This window comes from Rhea americana, unplaced genomic scaffold (assembly GCF_003343005.1).
Source record: "Rhea americana isolate MKP2758 unplaced genomic scaffold, rheAme1 scaffold_166, whole genome shotgun sequence".
Taxonomy (NCBI): domain Eukaryota; kingdom Metazoa; phylum Chordata; class Aves; order Rheiformes; family Rheidae; genus Rhea; species Rhea americana.
The window spans coordinates 1663638-1683936 of record NW_028185772.1 but is presented as its reverse complement, the minus strand read 5'-3'; the positions used below and the strand labels follow the sequence as shown (position 1 = coordinate 1683936).

Sequence of the window (20299 nt, the reverse complement as noted above, 5' to 3'; positions counted from 1 at the left end):
AATTAATTAAGCAGAATATATCAACAGAACTACACTGTTTTGATACTGAGCAAGCTAAACTTACTTTAATGGAAATGAATAAAAAGCTGTCAGAAGTTGGGGTGTTTTTTTGGTTTTACAGAAAAAAAATAACAAAAGCAAAGTGTTCTGTCACCATGGAACAGTTATACTTCATACTATATGTTAAGACAAACATAATAGGTGATACCTACTCAATTATCAAAAGACAAAATAATTATGGCATCAGTTTTCTTAGGACACTTCCCAATTAAATATTCAACAGATTAGTTTTTAATTCATCAAGTAAAATATATTTCATCTACTGAAACATTATAAAAGGAATCTTTGTTTTGTTTATAACTCAACAGATATTTATATCAAGACCCAGTTAAACAAATGCAAGGAAATAAACAAATCCTCATTCCTTGTACTAGGTAGGTCCTTGTACAGAACAGTTCACATACAAAAACCTGATCCCTGTTTTGTGAGATGCACCTCATCTACTTACTCAGCTTTACATTTGCCTGTATGACAAACATGTAATGGTGCCTCGTACAGATTAGCTCTATGTCATACCTGTTTCCCAGGAAAAACATTAACATACTTAATTATATATTTAATCTTGTAAGAGGAGAGCTAAAATCTTTTTGTGATACTAGAGATAAAATACTCTTGTAGTCTACAGCAATACCAGTATGGGATATTAAAGAAAGATCCTCTGGCAACTTCCTTCAAATATGGGAAACAATTGATTTGAATGCATCTTTTTAAAGAGAAATAAAAAAACCACAACTTCCACCTTTAAAGTCTCTATCTGATAAAAATTAATATTCTATATATGGACAAAAGAATGCTATTGAATATACTTTCATAAATTTACATTGAATGCTAGTAAGTTCCATTTCTTTCTAATAGTGAAGTTTTCGGGGGGGTTTGCCACTCTATTTTGTTCATTCTAACTTGGCAATCAAAGATTTTTATTTTTACACTATTACAGAAGTGCATTTTTCTACGTTTCCAAAACCACCTTATTCAACCTTCCCCATCTGTCACCATCTGCTTCTTTTTAGCATGTACTTTTTGTGTGATCACATAAGCATGTGAAAAATAACTAACATTCAGATGATTGTCTGCTGGTACATTTGAGAACTGGGCATAATAAAAGTGAACTGCCAAAACGTACTTAACACTTCTAATTTTGTTGGGTCTTGCATGTGAGCTACATTTGATTTTCAAACTGTTTTACAGTTGGAAAGTTGATCAGGTACTCTAACTCAACAGTAAAACTGAGACTACATAATTAGCTCAGCGCTAAAAAGATTACATTCAATGACAGGAATAAAACCCAGAAATCCATCCACAAGAGTTCACACACTGATCCTGGTGGACTCAATCTGCTCCAGGTTGCCAGAGGCAGGATAATATGCTACAAGGAGCCTACACCTGGATGGTCACAACCTGTGTCTTCGGTAAGCTGCCAAAGGACAAGGAATAAAGGACTCCCGTAATTTAAGTATCTAAGAAATCTCATGGAAAGGCAGGAGGAGCAAAGAAACTAAGACAAGAGTGGAAATGCATAGAAATTCAATGCAGTCCCTTAACAATAAAGCAAATGCTGCTTCCAAATGCAAAATAATTGGAAATTGCCATCCAGGCACAAACACTGGATGGTGGAAGTGTCAGCTGCCAGAACTCTGTCATGCTTCAGCATAACATTTCTGCATACTATGCACTTCTTAATAAAGCTTACAAGGTCTGTAAAAAGAACAAAAGAGGTATGAAGCTAGAGAAACAAATTATCTCTCACTCTCCAAAAATATATTAACCTCACTATAAGAGAAATTCATACATGAAATTCTTTCTCTCTTGTTAAAGCACCACCATAGGCCTCTCTGATCTTTAGGAAAACCGTTATGAGACAGACTACAAACATATTTATACTACCACAGACAATCTGGGGGAGTGTCTCTATAGTCCTTCAAAAAGAAAAAAAATTAACAGAAGTGAATACCTCGAGAAAAATGAAAAGAAGCCTAATAACAATAGAAACTACCCTTCCCCCTAAATAATCCCCCAAAAGCCACCAATGATCAGGCTTTATTAATGACTGCCAGTGATAACTAAACAGGATTGAGAATTTGCTCTCTAAAGCATGATGGAAGACAGAGCTTAAAATTAAAGTTTCTTTTGCACTGTTTCTGCTAACAGGATTTCCAAGTTCCAACTCTGAAAGTTCATACTGCTCTTAAAGCCCCATGAATGCAAATGCCATCTAACAGCATTTCAATAGCTACTTTCCCTTAATTTGTCCCATTTTTTTTTTTTTGCAAATTCCTGTTTTTCTCATTCACTTTTGTTATCCAGTAGTTCTAGAGCTGGAAAATAAGGGTATTTAAACATTTTTATAAAGCACTGAAAAGCGGCACAAAATTTTGAAAAGCACATTGCTTAGGTGCCTCAAATATCTTTTAATTCAAATGAAATTTAAAGGAAAAGGAAAACTGGATGAGCCACTACAACATTCATGCCATCCTTCAGTTCTTCTGTATTCAATTCTCCAGCTCCTCTTCATTTTAAGTTGGTCATTATTTCTACTGCCCTTCTTCCTTTACATCTCTCTCTGCAAAGCACTCTATTTGCTTCTATTAAGAGAAAATTTGCAAAATAAAATAATTATCTCCTTTAGTCCAGCTCAAATCTCTTTCCTGCTCACAACTGCATTTTTCCACTGTAAGAAAAAGCTTTTWATCTCTAATCTGTGTTTTCTGGCATGTCAATCTCCCTATAAATCCATCTGRTTTATTTCTTAATTCCTTTTACCTCCTTTTAAATTCTCTTGTTATCTGCCTTCTTATTTTACTCAAATTCTTCTCTCTCTTCTATTAAAAAGAGTGCTCTTGGATATATTATCCGTACAATAGAGAACACCATGTTCTTTACTGCATAACAGGCTGCTCTTCTTTAAATCCTCTCTTTAGCTAATCTCTCTCAATAGGCATCASAGGATCCATGATTGCTTCAGTTTGTCCATGATATCGGCTATTTTCATCCACTTCTTGGCAAACAAGCACTTTCATCCTCTTCCCCACATGTGAAGAAGCACTTCATATTGCTATTTCTCCCTGCATTAAAATCCCTCTTTAAAACTCTYCTTTGCTACGATGACTTCAAAAACTTAAACATCAACTATAACGCTAGCCAGTACTGTCTCACTGCATTCCTGTGGTTCCCTTTCTGCCCAAATCCATTAGCTCTGACTCATATGTGGTAAACTGTGCRGAAGATCATCTTATTCTCAGCTAGACAAGTTATCAGACTGCCTTTGGCAAATATCCTGATCCAATACAAGTGTTACAAAGAATTAAATAAATATATAGCTGCACTAGTGACAAAATGCTTTTCCTGCCTCTACAACATCTGATAATCTGCATACAAAACAACATTCCTAGAAAATTCAACTTCAGTTCCTCTAAAAACATAGCAATTTTTCTTCTTGCTATGAAAATATCTTAAGAATAGTTACTCTGATTTGGACAGGGCCTTCCAACACAGGGCATCATCTTTCCCCTTGCTGAATTTCAGTCACTTTCAACGGTCAAGTTCTAGATTTTGGGTCACCCATACATCATTTTACTCTCCAAAAAGTAAAAGCTGAAAGTGAGAAACGAGGTGAAATGTGGGGAAAGACAGCTGCTGCTTTTCAATAAATAATTTTATCTTTTATTTCTCTGATGTAAAACTCAGGGAAACAATTACATATGATCTCCCTCTCATTTCTAAAAGGATAACAGAAAACATTTGCCGAACAAGCATAGTGTACCACATCTTAAGATCTCCATCATTACTACTGGTCTCATGATCTTCTCATGTCTATGGACAAAGGATATGAACCTACTCTGGTCTTATTTATTGTCATACATCTTTAAGTGATAACGAGTTAGACAAACTATATTGAAATGGTTTTGCATTTTTTTTTTAAAAAAAGAAAAGTCTTTGTTCTTTAAGGAAAGTGTTCATCCACCTATTCTGTACTTTTATGCTGACAAAAATTAACTCGATCCTACCACTTTCCCTGATATTAAAATATATCTAAATATCTTTGATTAGCTTCATCTATGAAGAGTCATTTGACTTATCATCCATGGAGTCCCTTACWGTCTAGTCCATAGCCAAAACATCTTTTGATCTGTTACTAAAAAGATGAAGATCTACAAAATGAATATCAGGTATTCCATCTTGTATCTTCTGTGTGACACCAAAAATCAGTACCACAGTAAGTGCCTTTTTATAGCTAACATTAGTACTTAGTCCTAAGGAAGTACTTTGCCAGTCCATAATGGAAGTCAGCATCTTGCTGAAAAGTGTAATCTCATACAAGAAATTACCCTTGTAAAGGATTAGAGCTACAAAAACTTTGCTTCCTCTACACAAGAAGCTTCGTTTCATGAATATTTATCATCAATGATCAAATGAAAACTAYCAAAATCCAAAATGCTTTTAAGTGTCACAGGTTATATACTACAGTCACTAGTAATTTCTCAGTTTTATTCTTTATTTTCTTTACCAAGCAAGTGATATCCTGTGGAAAAGTCAAAAGGTCCCATCCTGCCTTTGCGACTGCAAAAATTGCAAGAGAAACATTTTGTCTTTTCTGTAAAAATTCAAGAAGAGTGTATCTTCATTTCCTAAATGAGATCATAATTCATCTTTTTCATATTAGATCTATCTTTATTCTCTGGCATCACAACGATCTCCAGTGTGAAAGCATACTTTGAAGGACAACAGTGGAAACAGACACCTAAGAAACCAAAGTCTTTTCTTCCTGAAAAATTACCAAGGAATAAAAAATTATAAAATATTTTGTGTCTTTTAAATAGGGAATACTGCTAAATCGKAGAACAATAAGAAATGTTAAGCGTTACCACTACACTTAAGAAATAAGGTTTGCATTAATTCCACTGCAGAGCATAAAGTTATTCTATTATTTATCAGATAACCAAATTATTGTCAAAAATCTACAGAATTTCACAAATAAAAAAAGCTACTTACAGCTGGAATTCTTCAATAATTGTGAATGAAATGTACATTCATGTTGTAAACATATATGTCCCTACTATCTGGCAATGGCAAATATCTTCTTCACAGAGAATGCRTTCATTCCCTACTACCTCTTATGCTTGGAATGTGACTATGTAAAACAGCACACACCCAATCCTATCTTAGTTTTCTTTGTACTGTACAATACTGGGGTTAGATTACTGTGAAGGATTTGGACAGTGGGATTTGGACAGTGGGAAAGGAACGTACATGTGGAACCACCTAGCTTAAAGCCCTGGCTGGACACCGCTGTATCTGCACAGCGCTTCGTGAAGGTATGCATAAACATTCAGATAGGTGTCAGGAACAACAACAACAACAACAAAAACAATGGCTGTGAAGAAAAGTAATCTGAGCTCCAATGACTAAAGTTGACTCCAGTGTGGCAATCTCATAAAAGGTTTTTCATGTAGTACACTGTTCACTTGATCTTTTTATGGACAAGAAYATTCTTCTGGATCTGCTAGATATTAACACAGTCAGTCTCAGGCCCTATATGAAAGGTCAGACCTCATCAATACAAACAGAARGAGCCTTTTCAACACAGGTTGGACCACTTCAGTCTCAGAAACATGAGGTTTGTAGGGAACACACACCAAGAGTCAAGCTTATTTTCAGACTAAGAGCTGTTCTGATAACACCTCGGGAAATAATTCTGTATGGATCAACAGGCACACCTTCACATGAAAGAATATCATGGCAGGAGGGAAGCCACCTCACACAGGCTAGCTACTTCCCATTTTTCTGTTAGAAGCAATTGTAACCCGGTTTTCACAAAAAGATGCAAGAGCAAGTGGGACTGCATGCTTAAAGCACTGGTCCAACAAGCATTTAGAGAACCAAGTTCAAATTCTTGTTTGGAACTGAATCCTTAACTCTTGCCAACTCCCTTAAGAAACCATGCAAAAGCATAGAAGTTTCACCTAAAAGGAAAACACTAAGTCAGCTCTCAATCTGTCAATCTTTGTCAGTGGAATAGTTCCTGGGTTAGCTGCTTTCCGACTGATAGACAGAGACYTTGGAGTACCCTGAGTGTTATACAGTACACTATCACAGCATACTGTGTAACTACAACTAACTTGGTACATGGGATGCTGCACCAAATGGCCTGGAGAAGGGAAACAGCCATTACAATTGACCTAAACGAAAGAGGAGGATACAAAAGTATTACTAAAGGACAGCTGCTGAATGGATATCTCCACCAAACTGGAAAGTATCTGGCTTCTGAAGAGAGGCTGAAGAGTATCTGCATGTACAATACACTTATCATGGCTGGACAAAATGTAAATATATGCTGCCACTTCTCTTGGGAAAAAAACAAGCAGGAATTCACCACGGCAACAGGCTAAAAGTCTAGCCACAACAATAGTTCTCAAAATCCGCAATTTGTCAAAAACAGTAAGACTTTGGTCTGAATGACCAAAAGATAATGATTTCTAAGGCCTGAAATACAATGAACAGTGATTTTTACATGTTTATCCTCAATCAGCATGAAGATAGATAAAACTGTCTCTCAGGTTAGCAACTACCCAGCAATGTACTGGTAAAAACTATTACAGCAACAGAAAGTACCACAGGAAAGYTTTCTTTTTTGTAGCTGTGTTCATATATTGCTAACTTCACCCTTTTAAATGTGAATGTGTGGATAAAGGCACTGAGTCTTCTAATGCCATATTGATATCTGTTATCTCCTCTAATTTTGGCAAAAAAWAAAAAGAGCATGCCCTAGAATCTTTACCTCTGAGGTACAGGAGGGTGAGTTCTATCTATGCTCCCAGAGTCAATGAGGCTCAGTCTCCTACAAGACAGGTTTGTACAGGATGGACTTCCAAAAATACTTACAAYGGGAGGTGGAGAAGAGGATGGGACTGTTAAAGAGCAAAAATGCAAATTAGATCACGTAGCTTGTAGAAAGTGCCTAAACCCCAGAACAATCAATTGCTAAGTTTGATGGATGACAGCAAAGGTTTCCAAAAGCRAGAAGCAGATGAAAGAAACTGAAGAGGTTCTCTTCGAGAGCRCTCTTTGAGAGTGTTTTCAGGACTGCTGACAAGAAGACAACAAGGAGGTGAGAGCTGGCAATGACAACTGTAGTCTATCACAATGAGAACAGTACCACCCCTTCTGCTTGCTGTTTTAGCTGCTGGAATAAGTTGCTGCGGCTAGAAGACACAAGAAGTGGCTACTGTATCAAGCAAAACAGTTGAAAGGACAACTTCTAAGCAGTCATGAGAAGAGCTCAAACTAGGTTAAGAATGGCTCTGGAATCCTTAAAGCAGACAGATGTTGAGCGTGTCTGTGCACTAAATAGGAAGAAGACATGTCAAAAAATTTTAAATGGATAGCAAAAATCCATATCCATCTTTCCTGGAATCTATGGGACGGAGTTTGGCAAAAGAGACCAGATATCAGCAAGTTTATCTTCAAAACTAGAGCAGCTGATGACTTACCAAACAGCTATAATAAACAAACACACGTTACCRAACAAAATTATTTTGGTATTTCAAATCTGTAGCCTGAGTGCATAAAGGCTCAGATTTTTCTTCACTGCTGAAAGAATTAAGGAAGATGGAACCAGATGGATGAAGAGAAATGTAGTGTCTCCTAAGAATACTGATTCTTTCTTTATAGTAGGAGAAAAAGAATGTATCAAAAGATCTCGTTACGATCTAAATTAGTTTCATTAACTGTAAGTGCCATATTAAACTCATAACAAACTATGAACAGTTTCAATTTCCTCCTAGAGTGCAAATTAAGGAGACATTGAATTAGCTTTAAGAAATTTAGAAATAGAATCCTCAAACCCGATCATCCTAACATCTTGAGCACCAGCCAATAGTATCCAGAAGGTGATGTGTACCAGTCAGTTTCCTTGATCTTCCTTAATTGTAAGGTTCTGAATAAGGTATCAAAAGCAATCTAAAACAGCTTGTTGAGATAGGGTCCACGGCTTGATGTTGCTACTAAGGATTCAATACTCTCAGAATTAGGAGGGCAAACAGCCAGACTGAATCAGTGCCTCTGTCTCCCTCCTTTAATCTAAGGCACATTCTTCTTCAGAGAGATATGAAATGGAGACTTTTTGGTGGTGCTGAGTTGCTGCAAAAGAATGCTTCTTAAAAAAATGGTGAGATTGAAGAACCTTGTCAATCCCTTTAAGTTGCTGAGAAAGTCTATCAGTGCCAGTGTCAGTGTTCCTTGAATGAAGACAACAATGGAAATAATGGCTTACTCGGGATTCATAGAATCCTTGGCATTAAGTAAAGAAATAATGCTGTCTCTCATGTCAATACYAGAGCTGCATTTGGCAGTCCAAGAGGAGAGGCAGAATGACATCTGCTAGCACCAGTCAGTACAGTTGACTTAAGTCAGACAGGACAAGAWTCAAATGTTGACACCTTTTTTTCAGTAGGCATTAGTGTGAGAGCTGACAGCACTGATACTGGAGCATTTGGTAACTTGAGCTTCCTCAGCAGATCTTAGAGTGGCCAGATGAGAGCTGTGAAAGGAATCAAAACAAGGCCCTTGTGACCATCTTTTTGGCAATCCCTGAAAAGAACAATGTTTAGTACTTCTGAGTATTGACTAGTCATAAAGGTAGGGTGACATACTCTGGATGCGACCTGGGCATATATCCTGGGAAATGTCTAGTTCTTGAGGCTGGTGCCTCAACCAGGTTGGAAATTGATACACTCACCGTTTTTAGCAGAAATATCTAAAATTTCAGTTTCCTGCAGCTGGGGGGTTGGATAAAATCGATCAAGCTCAGTACCTTCCTGTTCACCCTTCTCTCCACTGAAGCTGCATAAACGCTAGCTATACAGCTTAGTTAAGTAAGATTCATATGTTCTGAGTGACGAGGGATTATTTCTGAAGAAATTTTTGGAAGATAAAAGGYTCGATGAAAGACGGCAAACATGAGAAGGAAAAATGCATGTTAAAGGCCATTTTAAAGGCTAAGAAGCACAGCATCAATATAAGTACAGACTATCACTAAAAAGAAARACTAATAGCATATACAATTCTGAATAAAAATAGCATAGTATTAGTGACAGAATAGTCAGTCAACTTTTTGATGAATTATGATGAACTGAATTATGATGAGTTTTCATCACACAAACACTATAGTCTACAATGACATGAAAAATAAACATTTTATGCTGTATTGCAAGAATATATTCTAAATCATACCTCAGGTGCCAGGTATTCTGGAGTACCACAGAACGTTTTCATAGTTGCTGCATCTGTGATCCCTTCTTTGCAAAGTCCAAAATCTGTAATTTTTATGTGTCCATCTTTATCCAACATTAGATTTTCTAACTGCGTATTGGGGAAAAAAATGTTCCCTTAGTATTTCTTAAAAGGAAAGGCTGATGCATTATATCAATTTTTTAAAAAAACTATGAAGTTATTGCTCGCAATGCAACATAATTAAGCTATAATTTACAACAGCATTTAACAGCAGTTACTGTTATACCATTTAAATAATTACTTAATACTATTTTACAATTCACAATACTAAATCATAGCTCAGTGAAAGCATAGCCTTTCAGTCTGAAATTTAAAATATTTGGTGCATCTTCTACAGAAAGCAAGCAAAATCATTTTCCAAATATTCTCAAGAGATAATTATATAATTCAAGGCTACAATCATGACTATCATTCAGTAAGACTTCATAGGTTTCCTCTGCTGATACATGATCTTCATTTATGAAGATATATTTTACTTATTGTAGCATCATTAAAGTTAGTATTTATCCTTTAAAAACACCACTCTTTGAAAATAAATCCTTAAAATATTTGCATCTTCCACAACCTTTTCAAGAGCAGAGGGAAAAGTGGGAGAAGAGAGGCTACTAATGAAGAAAAAATGCTAGATAAATTCCTCCTTATATACTTACAAAAAACCTGTAATTCTTATTACTCCTGAATGTGTATGTGTACTTCCGGATGCTTCGCATTGCTTTTTAAATAAATAAACCTTGCTTTGAAATGTGCAAATAAAATATAGCCTATTAGGAAATATTTAAAGAACAGGAATGAAAACTACTGCAATATTTACTGAGGATTATTTCAAAAACATGGCTAACATCACTTTCTCAAAGCTTTTTGGATAGGTTATTAGCAATAATTTTAATATATACAACTGAAAACAAGTAAAACATACTTCTGAACAACTTTTCTCAACAAAGCAGCATTATAAGGTATATACGGAAAATGTCAACCAAGAACAATGATAGTATCGTCTTCCTAAGCCTGCATAAACTCAGGAACAGTTCAAAGGTGTTTATTTCTCTTTGAATGAAACAGCTTCATAAAAGAAGAGTCAGATAGACGACATGTAATGAAAGATTCATAAAGTGAAATACCTCTTTCCTTAATATTTAGAATTTAAACTTAAACTTAATATCATGACCTATCATTCCTTGACCAACTTGGTATTTTTCCAAGATATCATAGTATTCCGTGTTATTACAACAGATTCTGCTACAGTTGAGTACACCAGTATTTTGGGTTTTGTCTACTTCCCTGAGCAGAACTTGCCTGCAASAGACTTTTTCTCTACAGATTCTCTACTGGAAGTACACAGATGGAACTGGAGTAGTGCATATGTATAATGGAAAAATATATCTCTCATACAAAAAATTAAAGGCTTTTTATAGGAATAAAATATTTATTTCTCTGTTGCCTCATGGAATTTAGAGGTTCTTCCCACATAAGTTAGAAAATGCTGTTGTTGAAAACAGGGGCATTTTCCATGGAATTTGGTCATACAGAGAGTACTTGCAGCATAGGACACAAAGAGCTGCAGATGACAGAGGAAATAAGTATCAAATCTTATGAAAAAAAGCAAAGCAAAAAAAAGCAATCAAACAAAAATGTTCTTTCTTCTTTTCTTCTCACTCTAAGCACAGGCAAATCTATGATGAACTACATTCTAGCGTTATGCATCTTTCCTAAGATACGTAAGACAAAGTAATTTAAAAAGTAAAGCTTTAGTGTTTTGAACTATTTTAAATGTTCTTAGATCATACAAGAACATACTACTTTGGTGACATAAATTGAATGCAGTCACATTTTCCCCCTTCCAAATTTTCCTGATTTTGGGAAATAAAGAAATATATTGGAGATTCTTGTTGAAATCTGATTTAAGTTATAACTAATGAGAAAAAGGATCGAAAGTTTGTATATCTCCCTCAGCTGCTATCATTAGGGTGTGCCTTTTTTTTTTTTTTAATCAAGTTAAAGTCAAAGAACATATCTATCTATAGATTACTGTAGCAAAATGTTTCCTCCAGTATCACATAGAACTTTAAACTGAACACGGAGTTTTTTTCCCCATTAACTCTGAATAGTGTAACTTTATAATTACTTTGTGTTTGTCCCAATAGTCTCTGCAAAAACAAAGATTTGATTACTCTTTTTTCTTTTTTTTTTCTTTTTTTTTCCTTTTTTTTTTTTTTTTTTTTTTTTTACCTTGAGATCACGGTACACAATCTTCCCAGAATGCAGATAGTCCAAAGCAGAGACAATTTCTGCACCATAGAAGCGTGTGCGGTCCTCTGAGAACACCCGCTCTCTCGACAAATGGAAAAACAGCTGCAGGGTAAACAGCAGGGACAGGATTGTAATAATTACTGATTTAGTGGGGGAAATTAACACAAACATAAAACACCTCTCATCACCATATTGTGATGATAGATAGTATACTCTCAGTGGACACTCAGCACTCTTAGACAGCAGCTGGCTTATCTTTTCCAGTTTTCCAAAGGGAGGAAGCGAGCTGTTAAATCAGCGTTTTAATCAATATACCAATCTTGTTTAAGGCATTCTGCTTGCTACTCATTTAACCTTCAGTTACCAGAGGAAAAAAAAAAGTATGCAGCAGCCTCATTCTGTACTTCTCCCTCTTCCACTTCCTCACATTTTTATTTTAAGCTATGGAGAAATATCATTAAAACGCTAAGGCACTGGTTCTGCCTCAAGTTCTTCAGTAATTTAGTAACTTTGAACTGAAAAAACATCTAGGCAGACTTCAACCAAACAGCTGATTTTGCCTTTTACAACACCACCTAAATCATAATGCTAACCTGTCACAGTCATTAGAAAAAGCAAACAGACAACTGTTCAGGGCTTATAAAAATGATTCTATACATACTGTATTGTTATTATTAYATTACTTTGCCATATTATACATTTATCTCCCTTTCAAAACTTCATAATTATCACACTACTTTGCAGCCACTTCTTAAACTGAAAAGTGTTAGTCAAATAGTATTGCCAATAAATTCAGCTGCAATGAAAATGTGTAAGGTGAAGCTGAAGTTCTGTAACGTTTTCAGCTTCTTATCAGACAAAGCATCGTTTCCAGGATCTGGAACAACACAGAAAACTAGAATTTGGCTATTTAATACAAATTTACTCTGAAATGGACAGTTTCATTTTCTGTGTTAAGAACACTTGGGAAGTCTTTAAACAGAGATTAGTAAGTATATTTCTGTATTCTATATAAGAACAAATGGACCTTGTTCCTTACTCCTTCAAGTTACAATGTGTTTGTTTTTAGTGCAAGAGCTAATGAGCAACAAAACAGAAACACAGAAAATAGGTTCATTTATAGACTACAGACACACAAGGAAATCCATAGCAACAACGTATATTATTTTCAATTTCATTGCTAAAAATATCAAGTAATTGAGAAATCCAAAATCGCAGGCTACAAAAGAAAGAAACAGTAACATGTTCAGTCTGCCATTACCACCTTACATTTGTGGGAAATTTATACCGGTAACATGGCCCAGGACAGCTCAAGAATTACTGCAGTTATTTTCAATGTGTGAATTTTTCAAAAAGTAATTACATAGTCCTACGAACATTTAAAGTCAACCTTTTCCTCGACAGTCATACCTCAAGAAAACATTTATTACTTCCTTTTGAGCCTAAATAAACCAAGCCTTCTGCCTGCCTATATTTGTATAAGCAGAGACTTCATGGTAAATTGAGAAACTGCGGTTTAACATACATTCGATGAATTGGGAATGCTTCATTTTTGTTCATTGAATCTGCGCTGCTTGCTCAGCCTCTTCTCGAATGCTCAGAGCCCCTGTATAACACTGCAATTCCTGCATGACAAAGTATCAGTATTTTGTAGGTATTTCAATTGCTTCTGCTGCTGGTTTCTCTCCTTAAGGACCAATCCCTGATTATGTCATCACACCTACCTGCAGTAAACCGCAGTCTGCACTGACTATCCCATGGCTTAATTGCCAGCATAAATTAAAGATACGTATCATCTGAACAACTACGAGTCTGTTTTTGTCTCATACATTRTAACATCAGGAAAAGAGTAAATATATTTCTAAATTTTTTAAAAAGTTTTTCCACACCTCACCTGCAGGATATTTATTTAAACAGACAACAAATGCTGTTAAATAATTAGACCTTCATCCAAAAAAAGACAAACGCTCTTGTGTGATTTATGTACCTATAGCTGTTCTGTGATCTCTTTAAAAAAAATAAAGCTAATGTCACTCTTTTTCAGAGATTTTTTGATTGACTCCAAATAATTCAAAATAAAGGGCAGCTTTTGATCACCTTTTTAAGTGTACAGATAACGGATGTATTCCATAAAGTTATGTCATAACATCTAGTTAGCCCTATATTCTTATCTGTGCAAGGGACTATTACAATTTGTTGTATGAAAAGGAGACTAATCCAATAGCTGAACAGCAAAACCTTGGAAAATTCTGAAACCTCAGGATATTTATCAGCAACACATATATTATTTTTTGTAAGAAGAATCTGATACTTGATAACCACAGTAGACAAAGATGTTTTTTTCATTAGTATTTCCAACAAAATATTACCAATAYTCATTCAAAATACTAATTTCAAAGTACTACGGCCAGTCAGAAGCAAACAGCAATAGCTGTTTTGCCATATAGCAAAACAGATAGTTTACCAAAGACACTCYGAGTTCTTAAGTCAATTTATCTTAATGTCATATCTGACAAGGTTTCAAAAGCCCAAGGAAGATTTCTAACTACTGTGCCTGTCCAAATCCCCTTTGCCAGCGATTCACAAAGCAGAGACACACACAACTGAATCAATCCTGAAACATCTCCCTTACATAYGACTAGATGCAAAAATAATAAGCACCTTTTTGACATTATCATGGCTCAGAAAGAACGAATTATCAAACCAGAGAGAGTTTAAGAGAACACAGGTCAATGACGGCTCTCCTGAGCGGAGCGGTGAGTTATTCTCCTGGGAGCTCTTTACCCACTCGAGATGCTGGAATCGCTCTGCTGCTCCCACAGCAGCTACTGAGCCCCCCAGACTGCAGCCTGGTGCAGCCTACAGAAAGCAAAACCAGCCGCAGACCGTCGTGATCAAGCCCCTCCTCCGTATGCACCTGACGGGCTGGCATCAGCATGGGTACGGACCGCGAGAGATGTCCAAGGCAGACATCTCTGTGAATCAGAGCCCCTGCAAAAGTTTTAGACATAAACTTGTGGCAACCTCCTTCCCAATCAGTATTTGTGACTAACCACATGTGAAACAGTAGGGACCTGAGGCCTTACTCACCTGAGAAGTACAGTAGGCAACAGGTCAGATAGCAAGCACGAATTACTTTGCAAATATGCAAAACATTGCAAGTTTACATTACACTCATTTGTTATAAACATTGTTCATATTACTACAGCACCAGAGTTATTACAAACCATATATGCTAATTCTGAATGAAAAACATACTTAGATATAAATGTATGTTAAAATTCATACACTCAGATACATGCTAAAGATTCTAAAGTAAACAAAAATAGTAATAGAAAAATTTAATTCCATTAAACTACAGCAAATTTTTCTCTTAAAAATATGCAGAATGGCATTTATTAGTTATCTTGGATTTCTTTCCAATTCCATAAAGAAATCTTCATCAGCTAATTATTTAGTTGATTCACTATTTTGGAATGATTGTGTCCCTGGGCTGCTTTTACAACTGTAGCAACATTTCATTTATTGTATCAGGTAATGAAAAGAAGAAGTTTGATGTAAAGTTAGAAGAAAAGCTTCATATATTTGCATTACTCATTGATTTACATTTATTAAATACGAGATAAATTCATTTGAATTGCAATAGCAACAGATTTAGCACATTGTGAGCATAACTTTTTAAATGCTATACATTAACTGTAACATTCAAATATATATAAGTAAGTATCTGACAGTGCTATAATTATAATGAGGACTGTAGCTATAAATTTGCTGGTACGTCTTCATTTAAAAACTGCACAACAATGTTGCCGTGATATTTTTCTAATAAAAAGTTCTAATGGAAAAATATTAACAAATAAAACCAGAAGTCAAATATGAGAGTACATTCAACTGCAGAACCAAGTATATATGCTGCCAAACATGTAAATATGTATACAACCTTATATACATCAATATGTTAAGTTTCTACAGATGTTAGTGAGACAGGTAGTGTGCGGATACTTGTATAGCTGGCTCCCACAATTGCATAATGGGTTTGCTCAGCTCTGCAGTTAAACACACTTTATATTTGACTGTTGGTTTGATTCTTTTGCAGTAACAAAGTGACTTCAGTGTCACTTGCAGTAGCAGCCTTGATAATTTTGATCATTTGATTACTTTTCAGACTTTATACCACTTCTAGGCAAATTCTTACCCAAAGAAATATAGGGATCTTATTTTGGACTGTAAGAATTTTAGGACAAGGAATATACTCTCTCTTATGTAGAGTTCAGGAAAAGAACACAGGACACAATCCAAATAAAATGAAGAAGTTTATAACAATATTCAGTTCTTTTTCATTAGATTTGTTGTAAACCCTCTGTATTTTTTTTCTGGACACTAATAGCAGTTGTTCAATTACAACAAACCATTTGGTTCTTTCTTGCCTAATGAACTGAAGTAAGAGCTGCAGAGAAAAAAAAAAGCCAAGTAGAAGACAGAACTCTGGTGTGGAGAAACCATCTGAATAAATTTTAGAGTCTAATTTTATTATGTTGATAATTACTAATTAAGTCTTGTAACAGAGTATAGAATCTGGAATTATCCTGAAAGTGCAAAACACAGAAATTAATCAACTTATCAATCACCTTAATCAATGTATTCTGCAGAGTAATGTATGTAATAAATTTAATTCTCAAAGCTTTTAAACCTTTATTGAAAAATATTGGAAATTAAAAAAGGGAAACATACTCCCAAATATTCCCTAACAAAGAGCCATTCTTAGAATACCACTCTTATATGATAGTTTATATCATTTTGTGCAGCCTAGGATTTTGGGGAACATTGTAATATACTATTAGCTTGCTGTATTCGCATAGTAATCAAAATTATATGGATTATAAAAAGAAAAATAGACAAATAAATACTTGCAGGAAAAGCATCAAGACAGCCTTACACTTTTTTCTCAAACTGTTAGTAGGACAGGAACAGCAAAAGATGAAGGTAAATGAAGGACTTGGGTTTTTTTAATAACCTATGCTTGTTATTAGTACTGATAGCTTTGTTACTTGAAAATATTTAAAWGAATATCCTGTATTTTGAAGCAAAAGAAAGAACACACAGTTTATCATGTAAAGTTGTAGATACTTGTTTACCACATACTGATAAAATATGCCATTTCAAAGTCTTGAAAACAGAATTAGGTCATCTCAACTAAGCCAAATGAGTATTTTTTTTACTTAAAATCAAAATTCAGTGTCTTGATGCTACTTTAATGTAGCTTCTTCAAGATCACAAAGCTATGGAGAAGTAAATACAATGCTAGAAGTACCCTCCTAGCTTTAGTTTGCAACATAGTTTATAGCATCTGATTTATTTAATATTCTTAAATATTAGAGATCAACAGACATTGCTAAGCATTTATCCAGAGTCTGACAGCAACACTAAAAAAAAAAAAAAAAAAAAAAAAAAGTAAGCTTTCAGCCCACAACAAAGATTTCAAGATTGGGTCCTCAGACAGAAGAAAAGTAACTACAAAAATAGTCAGTATAGAAAAAATACACTCCATATTTCTGTATCTGAACAATTTGCTTGGAAAAAACCCACAACCCTATAATGTTTTGCTTTTATATATTTAGCTACAGAAAATACTTTTTTAAAAGGAAGTCACCATAAAACTAGGCAAGTAAGTATTTTGTACACAGCAAAAAAGCACACACGTAGACCAGTAAAACAGAAGCAGTTACATTTCATTAAAATATGTTCACTTACTAAGTGAGCCTAAGTAATACGAAGTTATATAGGCAAGAGAAGGTAAGGTAAAGTGTTGTTATTCTGGTGGGATATTACATTAAACAGGGATCTAGACATTTTACTGTTACAGAGGATTCTCGTTCAGTACCATTTTAACAAAATTTCTTCTTCAGAATGTAGTTCAGTGACCTTCTCTTTTATTGTTGTTGGTGGGTTTTTTTTCCTCCCTTATGCACAGGAAGAGGAACTGAAGACTCCTAGTACTGATCACAGTTTTTATTACTGCAGTAGGGCAGAAGGCTAAACTGTGGAGTTCCTTTGCTTTCATCTGGGTCAGATTCAAAAATACTAATATAAATTTTAAAAAACTCCTTCATTTGGAAGACTGAGTACTACACTCCTGGAAGATATAAAATCCATGAAAGTTTCCAAGCAATTGACCCCGGCACAACAGCTTAAATAAAAATAAATCTTTAATCTAAAGGAATTTTAAACAGAAGCACAAGTGAAGACGGTGCAGCTCTGAAGAACCAACATCAGAAGTAATACGATGCTGCTACAGTCAATTTCTTACTATAAGGATAGAATTAAATGAGTTTTCAACACCTTCAACAACGAGAAACTATTGCAAGGAAACWAAAGTTCCTTGCCGCTTGGAGAGAGCAGTAGAGGGAAGCAGAAAAAGGGAATAGTCTGCGTGCAGTATCAGGAGGCATGCTTACACAGGGCTGAAGTGCTGGCTAAATTTAGTGCAACCTATTTTCAACAGTTTTCTCAATTAACAAGTCTGTTTTAACAAATATGAAGTCCTTTGAATTTCTTAGCAACCCACTCTCAGTGAAGTGCACTGAAATCATTCCAAGGCCAATGGACAAAAGCAGGCTGCCAACAAGAAACCCACGATGCAAGATGTTTGCAGCAGTTGCCACAAAGAAGCAGCACTCAAGGCAGAGAAATAAACAGGAGATTCAGGCCTGATCAAAATCCAATGTCAGAATAGCCACAATAGTAAAGAGAGGAGTTGAAAACATTCCTGGTGGGCTCTGTTCTGCATTCTGGTAGGGCAGAAAAACATCTTTCAAAGAGACAGGCATCTAAATGACAGGCTGATGTTAAAAACATACTTTGAAAATGCAACCCCTAATTTTACTGAAATGCAACATATACAGAGAAAACTATGCAGAATGAACTGGTCTACAAGGAATTGCCTTTAAAACTCACTGTAAGTAGCACTAGCTTAATATTGGTGAGACAGATTTAATCCCCTATAACTGAGCTGAGAGTTCAACAGAAGGCTGTTCTGTTATCCCATTGCCTTTGAGGGAGATCTGGTATCTACCTCATCCAGCCAAGATGATTTGCTACCTGTCATGTCCAGAACACAGTTTATACAGATTGAGTTAAACAAGACACCCTCCCATGTGAAAACCCTATGGCACCGTGTTTGGTAGCCAGGATGAGTTAGAATGTGAACGGGCCTTAAAGTGAGCCTGGAAAGGTGCCAGAGTCATGAACGTAAGACAGGCACTCTCAGGCATTAGGATTATAGTGGAAGAAAGCTTTGTTGTTGGAAAAGGTAGGAAAAATGGATAATGCAAAACATGACACCCTGCTGCAACAATTCCTGAATGAATAATTATAAAAAAACTAGGGCAAACACTCAGTCCTYTCCTGTCATAATGCAGCGTACAGTACACAAAATAAGGAATTCCCCCCAGTTCACGCTGTAATGAGATACAGTTTGGGTGGCAAACACCACTCAAAAGGTAGATAAAGGCTGCCTTCTTAGACTGTAATTTTTTTATTTCCACTTGACAAGCATACTTTTTCATATTCCRTTTTTCAGTAAAGAGTTAAGGACAGCAAATGCTTAAATCACAKTAAGACACCATAAAAAGCTTTGTAATTCAGTTTAAACTTCCAGAGTGCAGAGCAAATGAAGGGGACAGAAGCAATGGAAAGTATAAAAACTCTACTCCTTCCTCCTAGATATTTACAATGGCTATAGCAAAGAACAGAATAGATTATTTCGCAATCGGACAAAAGCAAGATTAGTAAATATTATTTTTGTTCATTTGCACTAGATTATACCCACTTTGTACAAGAGTATGCTGCAATATGCTTGAAGAAAAAATAAACAGAAAATGTCTTTAAACTCTGAAAATATTTCTCTATCATGAAATTATCTTTCAAAATACAATGGTTTCATTTTTAAAAAATGGGAAGTGCTTTTGACGGCATGGCTATAAAACATGTCTAGGTATTTTGCTTTTTGTAATAATCAAACAAAAAWWTATTAAAAAAAAAATCCCTTCAAAGATAACAGAGCAAGAAAGAAAAGAAAAAGAATGTCCCTGAAATGTTACCCAGTAACAATTACCACTACAAGTGCCGAATGGTTTATTTCAACTTACCTCTCCTCCATTAACATACTCCATCACAAAACACAAACGATCCTTCGTCTGGAAGGAATACTTCAAGGACTTGCAAAGAAAAGAGCAAAACCAAATCAATCATTATGTATCAACCTGATTTCTTGCAGTKAACCCGCAACAAACTTAATTTTATCCTTTTAAACAAGCAATTCTGACCTCCTGAAAGTTCTCATCACCCTTTTAATTACTCTAACTGAAGTTGGAGGAAAAATAACTCAACAATCTCCACATCTTGCTCATCTCTGCAAAGTGTTCATTAATAAGAAAATAGCATGTTTATTGTAACAAAGCAGTAAATTAGTATTAAAATACGTAACTCCGTGCTGCATTTCTGCCTTATTCCCATATGTACCAGATATCCTCACTCATTATTTTAATATTTTACAATGTCTACATCCTCAATGCGCATGCACAGAGATTACCGCACCACCACCTTTGTTTCTCTCCAGGAAAATCTTAAAAGTGATCTTTACCTCTGGCCTGCTTTCACTTGCAAGGACTCTCTATTTTAAAGCACTATGCAATGCTTAAAGCAG

General features: G+C 35.4%; 1 protein-coding gene across 2 annotated transcripts in view; it reads right to left on the bottom strand.

Moving 5' to 3' along the window:
• AKT3 (AKT serine/threonine kinase 3) overlaps positions 1-20299 on the bottom strand; it is a 146555-nt gene that overhangs the window by 29983 nt on the left and 96273 nt on the right. The window contains exons 7-9 of one of the 2 annotated variants that reach the window (XM_085300603.1): positions 19743-19811; positions 11575-11697; positions 9289-9417 (exon numbers count right to left, since the gene is read on the bottom strand). In XM_085300603.1, coding sequence (XP_085156729.1) covers positions 9289-9417; positions 11575-11697; positions 19743-19811 — 321 coding nt within the window. The remainder of the gene's footprint in view (positions 1-9288; positions 9418-11574; positions 11698-19742; positions 19812-20299) is intronic. The other variant, XM_085300604.1, reaches the window with a different exon arrangement.